This window comes from Monopterus albus, unplaced genomic scaffold (assembly GCF_001952655.1).
Source record: "Monopterus albus unplaced genomic scaffold, M_albus_1.0 scaffold166.1, whole genome shotgun sequence".
In the NCBI taxonomy this organism is placed as follows: Eukaryota; Metazoa; Chordata; class Actinopteri; order Synbranchiformes; family Synbranchidae; genus Monopterus; species Monopterus albus.
Window position 1 is genome coordinate 942,785 of NW_018128046.1, and position 16,964 is coordinate 959,748.

Here is a 16,964-nt window from a genome sequence, read left to right on the forward strand (position 1 = left end):
GATGTAGGAGAAGAAAAGAAAAAACTTTGGGAATCTTGCAGAGGATATGATCAAAAGAGCCAGGAAGAAAGTAGGGAGGAAGAAGAGATGCTCTGGAAAAGTGGGAGGAGAACACATTTGAGGATGAGATAGAGGTGGAAGGACATGAAGCAGAATCTTTTGGAAAGGGAAGACTGGAGGGAGAGAGAGAAGGGAAGGAAAATGTCTTGAGAAATGTGCAGAGGGGAGGACAAAATGTTTTCTGGAAGGACAAAAGGAAAATGAAGTTTTAAAATGTTTTGTAATAAGAGGGAAATATGTTAGGAGGAAGACGAGAAAAATTAAGGACAAAAAGTGTGAGGATGAGAAAGGAGGAGGCGAGGAGAATAGTTTTAAAAGGTAAGAAAAATGGAAGAGGAAAGGGATGAGAAATGTTTAGTTTGAAGGATGAAAGATGAAGAAAAGTGAGGAAAAATGAGGAGAAAGGAGGGGGGATAACAGAAGAAGAGAACGAGGTGGACAGAGGGACGGAAAAGTTTTGGGAAAGGGAAGGAAGCATCTTGGGAAAAATGAGAGAGGGAGGAGGGAGGGGGGATCAACGATCGTTTTTCCCCTCCCCAGATGATGACAAGGCTGCCGTGCACGCTGCCGTGCGTTTGTTAGCCACAAAGTGCCCAAAGCACCGACCCTTTTCCGAGCCAAACCAAGCCAATCCGGCCCACAGCGTTTGTCTGCGCCCCCAGACGCACATCCCCGCCTCTTCCACCACACCACCTCGCCCTCGCTTCGCCATCTCCGACCGCTGTTCTGTGGCGATGGAGCCGTAACCAGCCTCAGTGCGCTTTAACTGAACCAAGCGTGTGAAATAGTAACGGATACGTGGAGCCAGCGTAACAGCAAGCAGCTATGGAGAAGCGCAGGGAGGCTGGAGTTTAGACTGCACGCAAATCAACAGACCCACTTGTCCGGATTACTCTTTGCAGTATTTTTGAACTCTGTTGCCGTTGTTAGAACAGGGGTTTTCTTTGTTTTTGTCTGATCACCTTAGGCTATCACTGCGCGGCGAGGATGCAGGGGAAGGAGGCGAGCTTTTGCCCGGGATGCTGGAGACTAACGCTGCTGTCGTGCGTCCTGGCTCTGCACTTGATCCCACTACCTGTCCACGGTAAGAAACTGCCCTTCATTGTGCATTAACGTCCACATGTGCTGCTTGGCTCTCTGCAGCAGCGGCGGCAGCACGTCCTCTCTCCAGGACACCTAAACACACTCCCACAGGGCAGCCAGAAAGGAGGTCAGTGAGGCTGGGATTGTAGGTTAGGAAGCACTTCACACTGAAATGGCATTTCTAAGTTATTGCTTAATAAAAATAGGTGTCAATATTCAGAACACCTCCCTGTTCTTGCTTTTTTTGTTCACTGCAAAGTGAAAATAAATAGAATTTGTGGAAACTCGTTTCCAAAAATGCAATTATTACACATGTGTAATTTATTCTAGATCAAATATCGTCTTAATAACACACTGTAGGAGTATCATAGGAATGTACACATTTCATGGGATTTTTATATCCTTGCCTAGAAGACACAAATGTCATGATTAAGTCACTTGTGACCACTACATTGCTGCAGGAATATTAGAGATGAGATAGGATATTACAGAGACCAAAGGAGGTAACAACGGGGTCAGTGTAAACCCAATGACACAAGAGACGCTGGAAGACTGAATTATACTATTGTAAGTCTATATATGCACCAATGTTATAGGACTATCACAGAGATATCTAAAATAGGTCTCCATCATCCGAAAGCTGACAAAACGCTGTAAGTCATTTAAAATCAAGACATTAAAAGAATACAGATAATGCATGTCTGTTGTTGTAAAAGCAGCACAAAATCAACATCTGGAGTCTTGCACATGTACCATAATCCAATATTGGAATATTATAGGAGAAATCTTAGAGATGTGTGACGGCGTCCAGCCGATGCAGTAAACCGGGTCCCTGGAGGCGCTCTGGCACTACAGCCACACAAAGGCGAGGATTAGGGACAGAGGACCGCATGAATAATTCATGAAGAGATCCTCACGGACATTCTGATACACAGGGGGAGGGAAACAACACTTTAGTAAACATTAATAAAAGACGAGAAGGCGTTCTCTCTTTGTCTTTGTCTGAGATTGATCGCACACGGCTGGTTCCATTACTGTCAGGCTAATGCAGGAGCATGCGCGGGATGAGATCAGTCTGGCGTTATAATCCGGTATAATCTGTCCGATTCATTTCATCACACTGGCTGGGATTCATACAGGCTGTGTGGGGAAAACTAGTTTTTACTGTGTTTACTTGGAAACATCCACCTGGAAGTTTATTAAAGGAACAAAAGACCTGTGTTCCCTGTGAGATGCACATCTGACCAGATTGTGTATTTTCATGTCCTCAGCTTTTGCTCGTGTTTTCCTCTTGAATTTGAAATTTTAGTTTTATTTTTAGGTGTATTTGTGTCCCCACTGCTTCTAATGCTTTAAGAGGATGTTTAAACGGTTTGTAAAGACCTGTGCAGGCAGTGTGATGTATATGAATATGAGATGCAATATTTGCCTTTAAAGGAATAGTTGCACATTTTGGGAAGTGCTCCTGTTTGCTTTTTGGGAGTTAGATGGGCTAAATATGAAGCTGCAGCAGGCAGGAGGAAAACATCCTACCACATTATCTAATTTGTTTAAGATGTACAAACCAAAATGTAAAAACAACAGCTTTGGTGGCTTCGTGGAGTTTCTGCTGCCTCACAGCGACGACTGTTCCTTTAAAATCAACATTACATCAGAGCTTTAGACCTGTGCAGGAATGTCAGATGACATTGGAACAAAACTGTTAAAGGTTTAAAGATGAGCATTTTGAAATGTTGGCCTTGCGTTTGACCTTTGCTAGAGAGTTCAGGGTTCACGCCCTGTCTTATCTAATGATTTGCCCTTCAGCAAAGCACATCCCTGCTCTCTGCTCCGTAGCAGCACAGCAGCTGGACGGGAGGCAGTGACGAGAGAAATCTTCATCTCCCCCAGTGCTTTTTCACCTGAAACATCTTCCACTGCAGTAAAATTGTTTCAAATAATTCACCACACAGGCAGAATCCTTTACTTGTTTACAAAATAGATGACTTAGGCCTCTATATTTGACATGCTAGGTCCTTTGTGAGGCTGTACCAATTGAAGCCCAGCTTTTGAGCTAAATGACGATTAACAGGTATGTCCTAATTTACCATGCTCACGGTCTTAGTTTAGCATGATAGCTTATCTTAACTCAAAACTGAGCCCCATTAAGAGTCGTGTAAATCACCAGCAGGGAGTTTGTGTCCGCTCAAACTCAAGTAGATATTTAACAGAAAGAGACGGGCAGATCTAGTGCAGACGCCTTAATACAACCTTGACTGAACCCTTCTCCTGCCACCTATATACACATCACACACACACACACACACACACACACACACACACTCTTTTTGGCACACTAGTGAAGTGTGGACGCGGCAGAACCCTTCTCCTGCCACCTATATACACATCACACACACACACACACACACACACACACACACACCCTTTTTGGTTCACTAGTGAAGTGTGGAGGCGGCAGCTTGCCCCACATCTCTGACAACCAAGGTCACAACAGCTGACCAGAATACTGTTGGCTGTTTTCTGGCACCCATTTGCAGTCCTCCTGCTTTCGGTGATATGCTGACATACTTCTCTCCTCCCCTCCCCCATGCACAGTAGAGGTGGTCGATTGACAGAGTAATGATTCCCTGTTTCTGCCCTGAAACCCGTGGATGTACAGACTCTTCCATGCTCCACTCCTCTCCTTGCATCTTCCTCCTCCTCACTGTCTGTTCTTCTCTGGCCTGCTGACACATGTCTGCTAGCTGACAGATTATCTGTGGTGTGGGTTAATCAGATCCTCCCATCATGACACCACTAACCCAGTCTAGCATTTCTATCGCAGCATACCGGCGATAAAAACGGCTAAAACCTGTGATATTTGTGTTGCTTGTATCCCTGCTTGTTGCTGGTTTGCACTCGCTCCTCTGCATCCTCTCTGTCACCATGGAAACCACACACATCGGTTGACACTGCCCAGCAGAACAGTGTGTTCATATCACCGCCATAATGTGTTCAACCTTTGAATTTCATCAAAATGTTGGCTGGATTTTCGCACACGCTGCGAGTCTGGTGGCTCAGCTGACCGTGTGTGTGTCTGCGCAAAGCCACTGGCAATGGGTGTAGCCCGTCATTACCAGCTTTAATTCAGAGATGATATCACTATTTGTGCTGGTGTGTTCATTACTTCTGCATAATGATTTCATGCACAACATGGTGTGTTGGATTTCCAGCAGCTGTACTTCACAGTTGACTGAGCACACAGCAGTGTTTTGTCTCAGGAAGTCGGTTTTCAGAGTTGCACCTTGATCATTAGTCCATCATAATTATTTGGGAGTCGTGTTCAGACCAAGTGCTGCTATGCCTTATTTGTTTTAATCTTGTGTGTACCGTTCAACAGAAGCAGAGCAGGGATTTCTAGTACAGCTTTACCTACTTCCAAAGTGTTTGGAGAAAGCAAAAGGTCAAAACTCCAGTTACACTTAGAGAAAAACCTTTTGCTGTCTTGTGCAATGTTCCAACAGAAAGCAGAGGAGGTTATTTTAGACATAGCATAATATTTTTGGTGTATGCATTAGGTGTGAGTGATCGACATGTAGCACAACCAGGAACAACTGACTGATGTAATTACAACTGCACATCAGCGACATCACAGGAGCAGAGTAATTAGCAGTAACGTGCCGTCATATTAGCAGCAGATAGACTGCATTGATGTCCATTACATCATTCTTGAATCAGTAGTTTCACTCACTGACCCACAGTCCATTTTGTCTCGTTTCACTCGATGCATCACGGTGTGAAGCACGTGTCACTTCTCAGCACAGGTGGTACTAACACTGGCTCCACTGTCCTAGTAAGTGTCCCAGTAAACACAATGAGCCAGGATGCTGAAACTGAAGCAGCTGCCTGGAATTCAGCCATCATTGGTTTTATTATTTACACCTGGGCTTCTCCTACTGTGGCAGTCCAAAATGTCTCCTACCGTCTAAGCAAACCAGTGCTGACCAGTGCTAACCAGTGACCAGTGCAGCTGGAAATTTTCAGCATTTGCAGTTTATCAAGCCCACCTAACCTAAATGGCCATCCTTTGTCCCTACGCTCCGCAGGAGTGCACCAAGGTATTAGAAGATGCATGGTTACCAAGCATGGTTACAGTGTTTTACCAAAAGATAAAACACAACAAGTTGTACAAAACACAATCAAATGTCAACCTACACATACACATCAGACAAGTTTCATTAAAGACATTGTCCTTAAAGAGAGTTCCAGATGGGCTCTGCCCCAAAAGTATGTTTTAAGAGGTGATTTAAAAGAGGGCACTGTGAGCTGACCTCAGGTCATCTGCAAAAAGGTTCATAACTGTGGGTGTGTGTGGCGAATGCACAATCTTGTGTCCTCAGTAGGGCCCTGGTGTAGTTTTCTCACAGCACTAAGATGGGATCAGTGGAGGCAAGCGTGCCTCATCCCAGACAAATCTGTCTATTGGGAAACTAAGTGATCCTAATCTTGTTTGTGAGCCTCCCACCTGGGCCTGCCTGCAGTCCAATGGCTAGCACGTAGACGGGCACAGGCTCGACCCGACCAGCTGCCAGCTGAGCAGACTCTGCGCTGTGCATGCATGTGTGTTTGCTTTGTAGCCTCCTCTGAGGTGCAAATTTCCTCATACAGAAAAGTAACAACATTTAGTGAAATAAACCTAAAATCGGAAGCAAAAGTTGTGTTTCAGGTGAAAATTCAGCAAGAAGCAACAAACAGTTTGGATTAAAGTGCAGATAACTAAACCTAGTTATGAAAGCTTCACTCACAGTAGTGTAGTTGAATCTTTATTACACTGTTACAAGTATTATCCTTAATATCAGATACCAGCCAGACTATATAAATAAATAAACTTTAACATTGCATAGTATTTGTTTTTATTTTATTTTTCTGTGTATTCCAGCCACAAACGTTTGTTTATGTACAATGTAATTCCACCTGAACTAAGTTTTTAATGGTGATATCTGCCAAATAACAAAATGTTGATACTAAAAGTATAACAAAGTACTTAATTTATTTTCCTGTAGGCCTTTGGATTGGAGTAAAGACTTGTAGCAAAAAAGCTTAAGTCAAAAGTGATGTGAAGCATGTTAATCTGATCACACACAGGTGAACCGTGGTGAACCCTGTCAAAATCCTGTGGTTTATACAGTGGAAACATACATAGCAGAACATTAGAGAACATAAACATCTTTTAGCAGACAGGATTGCTAGCTGGCATAGCAAGGTGTCTTCAAAGCAGGATTATGTGTGTAATGGGCATTTCTGATGTGGAAATACATCATCAAGATGTGCATTTATCTGACTGTTAATATTCAAATACTTAATCTATGAACAAAAACTGTAGAATGAACAGCAGACTAATGGTCACAGCTCCCCGTACTCCAACGTACATTTTGACAGTGGCACTTTTGAAATGCCAAATGTCATTCACTACCCTACCAGCCACCTAAAAGCTAAGAAATACTGCAACATCCTTTAGTGCCAGTGTTTCTCGCCACCCTTGCTGTTGTCCAGGTGTTTTTTGCTGCAGCTCTGTCTCACTGGTAGCTCAGGTATTCGGGGTGGTGTTCTCATTGTCCTTGGTGATGCTCGTCCATAAGTTTTTATTGCAGGTGGTCACCAAACAACTCGACAGAGTTTCATGAGCAGTCTGACAGTGAAGGGTTGCTCCTGTTCTTCCCACTCAGAGATGAAACAATTAGGATATGTGCTTTTTGTTTTTAGCAGTGCTGACTTGGCATTGTTCTCCAACTCTGGGTGCCCTTGAACAGTAATTTACATGTTGTGTGTGTGTGAGACAAAGGGTGAAAATAGAAGATGGAACCAGAGCACCTCTTTGTTTGTGCGTAGGCTTGCACCTGTCTTTGTGTTAACGTGTGCTGCAGTGTCTATGCTTTCTACTCTCTATATCTCGCAAACATGTGTGTTAGTGTATCATGTAGGTGCTGGTCTTTCTGTGTCACTGTGTCCTTTCTGAAGTGAGTCATTGAGTTCATGCTTGTGCAAGAGCTCTCCTCTTGTGCACGCTCCTCCCTCCCTCCTCCCCCGGACTGTTCTGCTGCAGACTGTCACATTAGAATTCAGTCCACCATCACACCCATCTGTGAACACACATGCACAGATGTCATGACGACAAACCAGGTTCACCAGAAAGACATTTTATCAGACAATTAGATTTAGTTGGTTTGTGTGATGAGTAGAGTAGAATTAATGTTATCGTCCCACTGGAGCAGGATACAATTAGAGCCGAAATTATTTGTCAGTTACTGGAATATTCAGTCAAAAGAGAATTTCAACCTTTTTTTTTACCCTTGGGAAAATGTAAAAGAAAGACTTTTCCAGCTTCTAAATCTTCTGTGATAGCAAGCTCTATGTCCCTGGGTTTTGACTGTTCCTATTGGGCTTTGAGAAATTGTGCTGGTTCTCAGATATTTTATAAACTAAACAAATAATTGATGAGTAAATGAATCACCAGCTGCAGCCCTAAAGACAATAAAGACAGACAAACCATAAGACACAACGTGACAAAACAGCAGCAGTGTAGTGGTATTTTCACAGAGGTTATAGTTTAGTCAGAAATGACAGCGAAATGATTAAGGATGTAACTAGAAGGTCAATAAAACAAAACAATCCCTACAGACGTATAGTTAGATACAGTAAGTATTGTTTTACAGATTTAAATTTTTACAGATCTCCACTTGTCACCTGTTGGTTAAGGCAAATACCACACAGTCTATATTACATGACATACTAAATGTAATTTCATGAACACTCGTCAGACTAATGATTTAAAAATCAGGCTGAAGAGAGATGAGCACGAGTCTGAATGGAAAACGCAGAGAGACACACATGCTGCATATTCCCATAATCTCAGAAACCCACAGTTCTACAAAGATAAACACATTGTTATTAGTTGTGTGTCCCTGGGCGCTTCACAGTGTGTTTAGTGTGCGCGGATGCAGATCTTGTCGGGTTTGCAGCGCCGCATCAACCCTAGCGAGGCCGAGACCGTTTCCATGGCAACACATCCTTCCTCCATCCCACCACCTGTGGAGTCATAAGTGAAAGGATTTATGTGATGGAAGGAGAAAAAAAGTTCTTGTAGAAAGAGAGAAAAAAGAGATTGTAGAAACAAAAGGGTTTCTTTAAAAAAAAATAAGATGAAATATGTGGCAGATGAAGAGGAGGTGATGGCAAAGACAGAGTGAAAGGAAAATAGATGAGTAGAAGAAGAAGAGAATGAGAGTAGCTGGTGGAAAATCGATGCAGATGTTTTTATTTAGAGCCGAATGTGGACCGGTGCATTTCTCCTTTATATCAGTATTAATGAGCACTGTTGAATAAAGAAGTCCCAGTTCATGTCTTATTAATTAGTGAGTGAGTGTGGGAATTAGTGTGTGGGTGTGTCTGTGTGATCTTCTTGAGGTTCAGGTATTTGAAGCTGAAATCAATGAGAATGAGTCAGAGAGATTCGCTCACTCTGCTTAATCTGCAGTGTGCACAGTACAGCCATTTATTATCAATAGTAAAAACATTTTCTCTCCTGTGTGTTTAACGTTCACACACTACCAGAAAATACAGAAACCTGTCACACTGAAGGTCTTTGTTTTAATAACCAGAGGAACTTGAACCAACACTGTCTAGAGCTCTAACAGTCTAACAGTCTCTGTTACTGGTTGATTGTTGCATTGTGGACTGACACTTCATGTCCTCTGCTCAGCTGTGAGTGTGTGTGAGTGGAGCGCACCCCCTCCCTCCTCTAAACAGAGGCCGACACAGTAAATTACAGTGAAAAAAGCAAAGTAGGATGGTCAGCGTCAACCCATGAGGTTGTGCCAGGTGATGGTTAAGGGAAGCACGGGGTGTACCACTTGTTGGGTTCCAACAGTGGAAACGCTGTTATAATGTGCAGCTGGAACACCGGGCGCGTCCTCGCTGACACACTGCTGTGTTCTGAATGAGATGTAGCTGCCTGGCTTAGCTTGGTCAGACAACGAGCACTGACATCTCCGAAAATGTTGGAACAAATTTACAAATTGGCATTACTTGGATAGACTGACCACATATCCTCAATCTAAGTGGTTACTTTGTCACTGGAAATGTGTGAAAACATAATAAAATGGCATAATACCAGTCAGATGAAAATACTAACAGCTTTGAACCTGGGTCCAAGTCTCTGCCATCAGGCTCTGGCCCGACTGTCACTGCATAGAGTAGATCTTTCCCCAGCTCTGGGCTGTCGCCTCACTGGGCTCCTTCAGTCCCTGTTTCACACAGCAGGGTGTACTGAGTGGCAGCACTTGGTTTCCGTCGACAATGATTAGGTAGCTGCCACTGACCCTGGGGTTTGTCTCAGTACGTGCTTGGAATGCTAGAGGGGGCTCAAATACAGTCAGCAGCCACTGCAGCACTCCAATGGTGAACAATCTTGTATTCCTGTATCCAAATTATGATATGGATCAGCAATGAAATCTAGTCAATAAACAGGTGTTGTGCTCCTTGAAAACTGTATCCAAACCTTTCTGTTAGAAATGAAGATGTGACTTATTGATACTGACCTTTCAACTACAAATCATATGCCATATTGTAATGACATATTACGTTATACAGATAATGACACACTGTATATATGGAGCTTTCATTATCTCTTTAAGTTTGAACCTCCATATTATTAGTAATCTGTAAATTTTCTTTGCCATCCACTGTCCAATGTTTCTCCTTCTCTGTGACCCAAACAGACTGGTGGGCCCTCACTGCCCACACCAGTTGGGCTCCTCTTTACAGTCTGTCTCAACCACTCAGTCCCCCAGGTCTGTGAGTGGTTTAACTGATCTGGGTTAAACAACTGGCGATGCCTGATGGTCGGCAACTTGCCTGCACAGTCGAGCAGTTCTTGGTCTTGAGGCGCCATCACCCCTAAACAATCAGTCTGACACACATGCAGACTCATTATGGCCATCCACACCCTTCACCAGAGAAACTGGAAGGCACCCTAATTACCAGTGGGTTATACTGGCAGAACGACAACACACACACAAACTCACAAACATAAACAAATTCAGACATGCAGAGTGAGATGTCTCCTCATGTAATACTGTTTGATTGACTCATTTAGCGTAGTAGGCAAATGAATAAAGACTCCTTTATTCTTGAGGTTTTGTCTCCTTTGGACCTCAGCTGCTCTGTCCTGTCATGATTCGGTTCCGCTGCTTCCCGTCCGGCTTTTATTTTGACGTTACTTCCTGTTTTTGTTTCACCTTAGTTTTGGTCTTTTTACGTTCTTCATCACTCACATTGGTTTCACCTGTTTCGTTATTGTTTACACCTCTATTTAGGCAGCGTCCTCCCACCAGGACGCTGCCAGATTGTTCTAGACCCCAGCACGTTAGTTCTCTTATTAAAAAGACGGGTTTTGTTCATTACTTCCTCGTCTGGCCATTTAATGAGTTCACCTAACACTTTTAGGCCGCATCGCGCGCCGTTTCTGACATGTCCTGGACCCAGCCTGAGTCTGAAACCCTGACCCAGCTTGTCCTGACTCGACCCGACAACAACCCTGCCAGCTGATATCTAGTTCAGGTCTGTGGCTCTGAGGGAAAAAAAAATGCTGGTCGCTGTTGGTTTAGCTGCAGGGGTGCACGTTTGAGTCCCAGAGTGGTGTCATCTTTAAGAGAGTCAAAGAAGCTGCCGCTGAGATTAAATACTGCAGTTGTTAACAATCAGTGTAGAGGTGTTAGTTACCAATAAAACATTGCTGTAAGAGAGGAAAATGACATTTTAAACCTTGGGGCTTGAAGTCCATACTTGGTCTTTGAAACAGAGATTGAGGAAACATTAGCAGGTACTCTGGAGCTTTCGATCACATCCTCATATCTTCATCAGCAGATACAGATGTTCGTCAAGTGATCATGTTCAAATTTCAATTTGTTTGCACTTTGAGGACTTCTTGGCTTAAAAAAAGTCTCTTGTGTCCTGTGTTGTCATACGATTGGCCCTTTTGATGGCATTGTTTTCTCAGCTGCTGCTTTCAAGATGAAGAACGAAGCTTCATGTTTAAACCAAAAATATAAGAAGTGCTTAAAGTCCATCTACAGAACATCTTCAGCTCAACTGAGCAAACTCCACTTAGGAGGTCAGGCGACATGGTCAGAAGCCCAGCACAGACACTAAATGGACCATGTGATATTTTTTTAAACCAAACCAGCTGTTATTATATTACTTGCTGCTGCACAAATGGAAACTATCAAATATATAATAATAAATCAGAAATACTGTAGGTTCAGCTTTATATGATCACTGTGTGGACCGGTCCCTCACGTCTCACCTGTTCTAAGAGAGTCCACGTTTTTCAAAGCACAAAACTCACAGCTCTGACAATGCAGCAAAATAGTACAAACAACCCCAAAAGAATCCACAAGTTTAAACATTGTTCATTGTTGTCATGTGATTCCTATAAAATGAACCACCGGAAACTGTATCAAATATATAATAGTAAATCAGAAATACTGTAGGTTCATCTTTATATGATCATTGTGTGGACCAGTCCCTCACGTCTCACCTGTTCTAAGAGAGTCCACGTTTTTCAAAGCACAAAACTCACAGCTCTGACAATGCAGCAAAATAGTACAAACAACCCCAAAAAGAATCTACAAGTTTAAACATTGTTCATTGTTGTCACGTGATTCCTATAAAATGAACCACTTTGCTGTGATAGTGTAGATTGAAAAGTCAAAGATTTATAAACCAATTAATTCATTGTTTACAGAATGTACTGACACAGAGACGCATCTGATTTTTCACAGCCCACAGGTGAACGACATACTACACAATACTCCCAAAACCCACAGATGAATGAGTAGATTGCATGTAAAGGAGGCAGCAGTGTTGAAGTTGCATCCTTTTTGTGTTTTCCCTGATACTTTTAACTCTTCTCTAGCGTTGTGCTGTTGGTCATGACCAGCCTTCATCTCTCTGTAAAACAAGCCTTTTATGATTTATGTGATGGCTACATTTCCCAACACACAGGGCTGTGAATTTATATTAAAACTTCATAGTACAGTATCATTTCAAAAACAGAAGATAGAAAAAATGTTTTTTATGTTCTTTACTTTTCCAATAAAATGCTCCGTTTTTATCCATATTTGCTGCAGTTGCACAATGTGACAAAGAATGACTCAGGGTGTCATTAATTTTTGTCATGTTTACTAATAGTATATTATTGACTGTTTGCTAATTATGGCCTCGTTATACTGGTAATTAATTCCTGGTTCTCTTTAATTTTAGAAGTCACAGGAATGCAGATCACATAAATAATGTTTATGTGCATTTTTACTTATATGAAGTTTAACTTGTGGAGCCTGTAATGAAAGTCAATCAGACACACATTACGTCATTCTGTGTGGGCTGCATATTTTTCCTTATATTAACTGTTGTGTATCAGAGCTACTAGAAAGGTTTTGTGTACCAGCTGTCTGTCAAAAGGTCTAAGGAGGTGGTGAAAGGGAGACAACTCCAGTGAATTAGAGCTCAGTCCAGAGATACACAGGGAGGACTCTGGTAGGCTGACACAGCTGTGGTTTCCCACAGCAAACTGTGCATACCTGTATCTGTTTTATTACTGTTTCAAAAGACCGATGACCTCTGTAGCTTTTACTATGCAATGAATAGATGTAACATTTTCTCCTGGTTGGGGACTTTGGCTGTTGGTGGCATTAGCTGGGCAAATACTTGGTCATAAAGTAAGGTCAGGGGATCACAAAAGTCATATAGATTAATCTGTCTGGTTGGGTTACCCATCTGTACAAAATTTCACAGCAATCCATCTGGTCATATATTTCAGTCTGAACCAAAGCGGTGGAACGACCAGCTGACCGAGAGCCAAGCTGCTGGCAGGACTAAACGTGACTTAGATGAAGATCAGCTTAGAGTGTTAAGACACAAAAGCAGCTTCGGTGTCCAACCCATGTTAGACAGTGTGACAATATGTATTTTAAAAATGTCTTTTAAACACTTTAAACAAGCCATTGGCAACTTCTGTTTTCTTTTCTTTCTCCTCTCTCCACTCACCCAAACCGGTCGAGGCAGGAGGCTGCCCATCAATTTCTTCTCTCCACTGTCACCAAGTGCTGCTCAAGGGGGATTGGTTGGGTTTTTTTCAACAATAATAATGACAATAATGATAACAATAATAAGGTCTAGACCTTACTATGTATGTAAGATGATTTTTGTTGTGATTTGTCGCTGCTTGTTGTGAACTGAACTATAGTTTAGTGCTGAAGACTGTGTGGACTCATCACAGACAGAATGAAAACATTCTTAGCTTGTATTGTAGGAAGTGAGACAATGCTGAACTTCTCTCTCGCAAACTGTCCACGTTTCCTTCACTTGCTTCTTTTTCTTGCATATTAGTCCCGCCCATGTAGGATGCAAGAAAAAGATGCTGAGAGAAAATGTGAGGATATAGGAACTGAGGAAATTTGAAAGGGCATGAAACATCCCTTCCTTCCTTCATCTGAAACATCCAATCACTGACTGATTTCTGATAAAGAGGTGCGTCAGGCCAAAAAAGACTCCCATGCAGGATGCTCTCATGTAACCTCACTCATGGTTGCTTCAGCAACCTCCTCTTTGCTCCTCACTCATCAGAACAGGAATAAGAGCTTTGGGATGTCCTTCATTATTTCTGGACCGCACACAAGTTCAGTCTTTGGCTGTTTCAAACTGTTTCAGTCAGGTCTGCACAAGGTGCTTATAAGCTCCATAACACTGCAACCACCCGCCTGTCACAGAGGCATCACATCATGATTGCTTCTGTGTTCTTTTTAAAAGCTTTTAACCATTTTAACCATCATATCCCACATTGCTCAAGGGGGATTTGTTGGGTTTTCCCTCGTTAATACAAGACCTTACTTTGTAAAGTGTCCTGAGATGACTTTTGTTGTGATTTGGTGCCATACAAATAAAATTAGATTTGATTTGATATCCTGGTTTTAGAAACCTGAGCAACTGGGATGTTCTAGCTGGAGCAGTGAATTAGAAAACGGGATACTGAAGCATATAAACTTCGTTGTGTGCATGTGTTGCCAACTTGTAGGTGATTGTCAGTAAAACAAATAATGATGATGAGGAACACGCTGAAATATTTAATATGCAGCTGTGTTTACCCTCAACTGTTGAGGTAACTCAGTACAGCACTGAGTGGCTGAAATTAGACTTATGATCATATATTTGGGGAGATGAATGGCTGTGTTTCTCTTTGTTCCTTGTAAAGAACATATCCCAAAATTTGGTTAAACCAAAGTGATGATGAGGCAGTTCACCCAGTTCAGCTTGAGGATTCAGCGTTAAACATTTGTTCATTTATGTACTGAAACTCTCTAGATCCCACAGCAGCAGCCAGGCACCGAGACTGACCCACGACTGCACATCACAGTACTTCAGCTTGTTAGAGAACCATACCAGGTTTGTGTGTACAGTGCAGATGCTTGCATTGGCACTCGATGCAGCAGAGGCGTCACACTGTGATGTAACCCGGCTGGAGCGGTGTGAGATTTGAGGCTACTGATAGCAGACCCGACAGAGTAACTCCCCTTGGCTACAGACAGACGGGCAGAGTGGGAGTAAAAATCGGAGTCTTTCACAGACCAAAAACATCTCCTTCCTTTCGCTTTCTCTGTCACTCTCTTTCTCTCTTTTATCATCTCTCTATCCTTCACTTTGTTGCCACCTCCTCTTCCTCCATCAGTCTGTCTTTCTGCCTCCTTTCTCTTCCTTCTCTCTGCCACAGTGTGTCACTTCTCTCCGTCCCTCGTTACCATCTCTCCTCCTCAGCCCCTGTCATTCTGTCTGGATGTGCGACAGCCATTACTCTCTGTTTTCCAGACTGTATGGTTTGTATTCATCAGGCTAGTTGCAGCAGCAGGAGGAGGAGCTCATTGTATTGAAGGTTGACTGTTTTTCTCAGGAGATGCACCCAAATGCAGCGCACATCTGGTCAAACTGTCACTTATTACTGAGCGCATTGCTGTCAGGTGTGTGTACCAATGACACGAGAAATAAAGCAAACAAAGACCAATGTAACTGGTTTTATGTGTGTGCAAGAGAGATGTGAGGTTCACTGAGTATCAAGCATTTAATGTGCAAAAGGCTTTAATGTAGTTAGGAGTAAAGCTTATTTCTTCATGTGTGTGTGTGTGTATTATCCCGAGCTGATGTGTTCAGCAGCAGTGGAATGTGGGACTGCTGGAAGGATTTGCCCCAGAATGACCCAGACTTCAAAGAGGCAGCTCACTGCTGCTGTGCCAGAAAACACAGCCTTCAGTAAATTGAGACCTTCCACCTGTCAAAGACCTTGTGGCTGAAGTGACAGACTGGATGAAGCCATAACATCCATATGTACTGGTTTATTTTGGTTGAGTAGTGATTCTTGCTTGTTCAGAAAAGATTGTCTTTGCAGGCACGTCACATCCTGCTCACACATTCACAACCATGATCCTCTTTACTGGTGTGCAGAGCAGTGATTAGCAGTGATGGTGAAAGGGCTTGCTCAGAGGTACATAGAGTAGATTCTGAAGGGATACCATGCAGACCTGCACAATGTGAGATGCAGCTGCAGAATGTGTTGTTTTAGTGTGTAACAGGCTGCAAAACAGACCTAATGTCTTTAAAATGGAAAAGAGATGTTGAGCCAATATCTCCTGTTCAGATGTCGTCTATACGTTTTTGTTTATTTCCTGCTTGTCCAGGAGCTTGACATTCTGTGCATGTTTTGAATGAGGGTGAATCACCATTTAGTTTTTATTCCATATTAATGGATTTCTTTAAGGGTGGGGCAGATATACTGGTCTAACCAGTCAGCAGTGACAGGTGTATCTGTAGGCAAGTTTAGCAGGTTGGTTTGTCATGTCATTACATTACAGGAAATATCCCAGAGTGGTTATTTCTATAAACTGACTTAGAGCAAGTACTTTAGCTACATCTATTGCATTTTTTTCTGATTTGGGCACAAAAAAGATGAATTTGCAACTCTTACTCCCACCTCTACAGCTCTGATTGGATTGGTTGTTTTCCAGCCAGGAGAAATGGTTGTCAATACTTCAACACCCAGAGTTTGAGCTGAGGATTTCCACTTCATTTCTGTGTCACACAGAACAGCAAAAACCATGCCACCAATGCCATTCGAATCAATAGCTCAGTACTGCAAGCGTTACACTGCATTTACCAGCAGTAAACAGTCGAGACAGACCCATTTTTCACTTGGCTGCAGTGGCTGAATCCAAAAGGAAAGGTTCTGCTGGTCAGGCAGTCTTTTTGCCAACACTTAAAAGCTGTGAAAATGTAAAATTAAAACTTGCCACAACATCTAGACTATGTACTAATATAGGTTCAATGCTGTACCTGCAACAAGTTGCATGTCGTCCCTGCCAAGTGCAGTGCAGCTATTGAACACAACACCAGATATTTATTTATGTAATCCAGCAGTGATTCAGAGGTCTGGAACCAGGGTGGATATTTGCAGCATGAAAGCATAAGTAACACAGACAGTACTTAGTAATATAATGTAGTATCTTAAGGGAAATTATGTATGATGATCATAAAAAGGTAAATGAAAACAAAACATTTGAATTGCTTCTAGAAGATAAAATCATTACTAGTTTTCCTGTAGGCTTTGCTTGAGCTTAGACTTGTATTCCACTCCAAAAAGTAATTTTAAGGCCGTCTACTTAGGGTATTTAGAGCTTTCTTACAATTGTTGAGATGCTGTTTTGTCTGTGCCCCCTCCCCACCTATCAGGCACCCCCAGA

General features: G+C 42.5%; 1 protein-coding gene across 1 annotated transcript in view; it reads left to right on the forward strand.

The window, feature by feature from the left end:
• LOC109968951 (SWI/SNF complex subunit SMARCC1-like) overlaps positions 1-16,964 on the forward strand; it is a 103,173-nt gene that overhangs the window by 34,234 nt on the left and 51,975 nt on the right. The window contains 4 exon segments of the mRNA XM_020615553.1: positions 2,009-2,014; positions 6,512-6,518; positions 7,387-7,419; positions 9,900-9,971. Of these exon segments, the coding sequence (XP_020471209.1) occupies positions 2,009-2,014; positions 6,512-6,518; positions 7,387-7,419; positions 9,900-9,971 (118 nt within the window).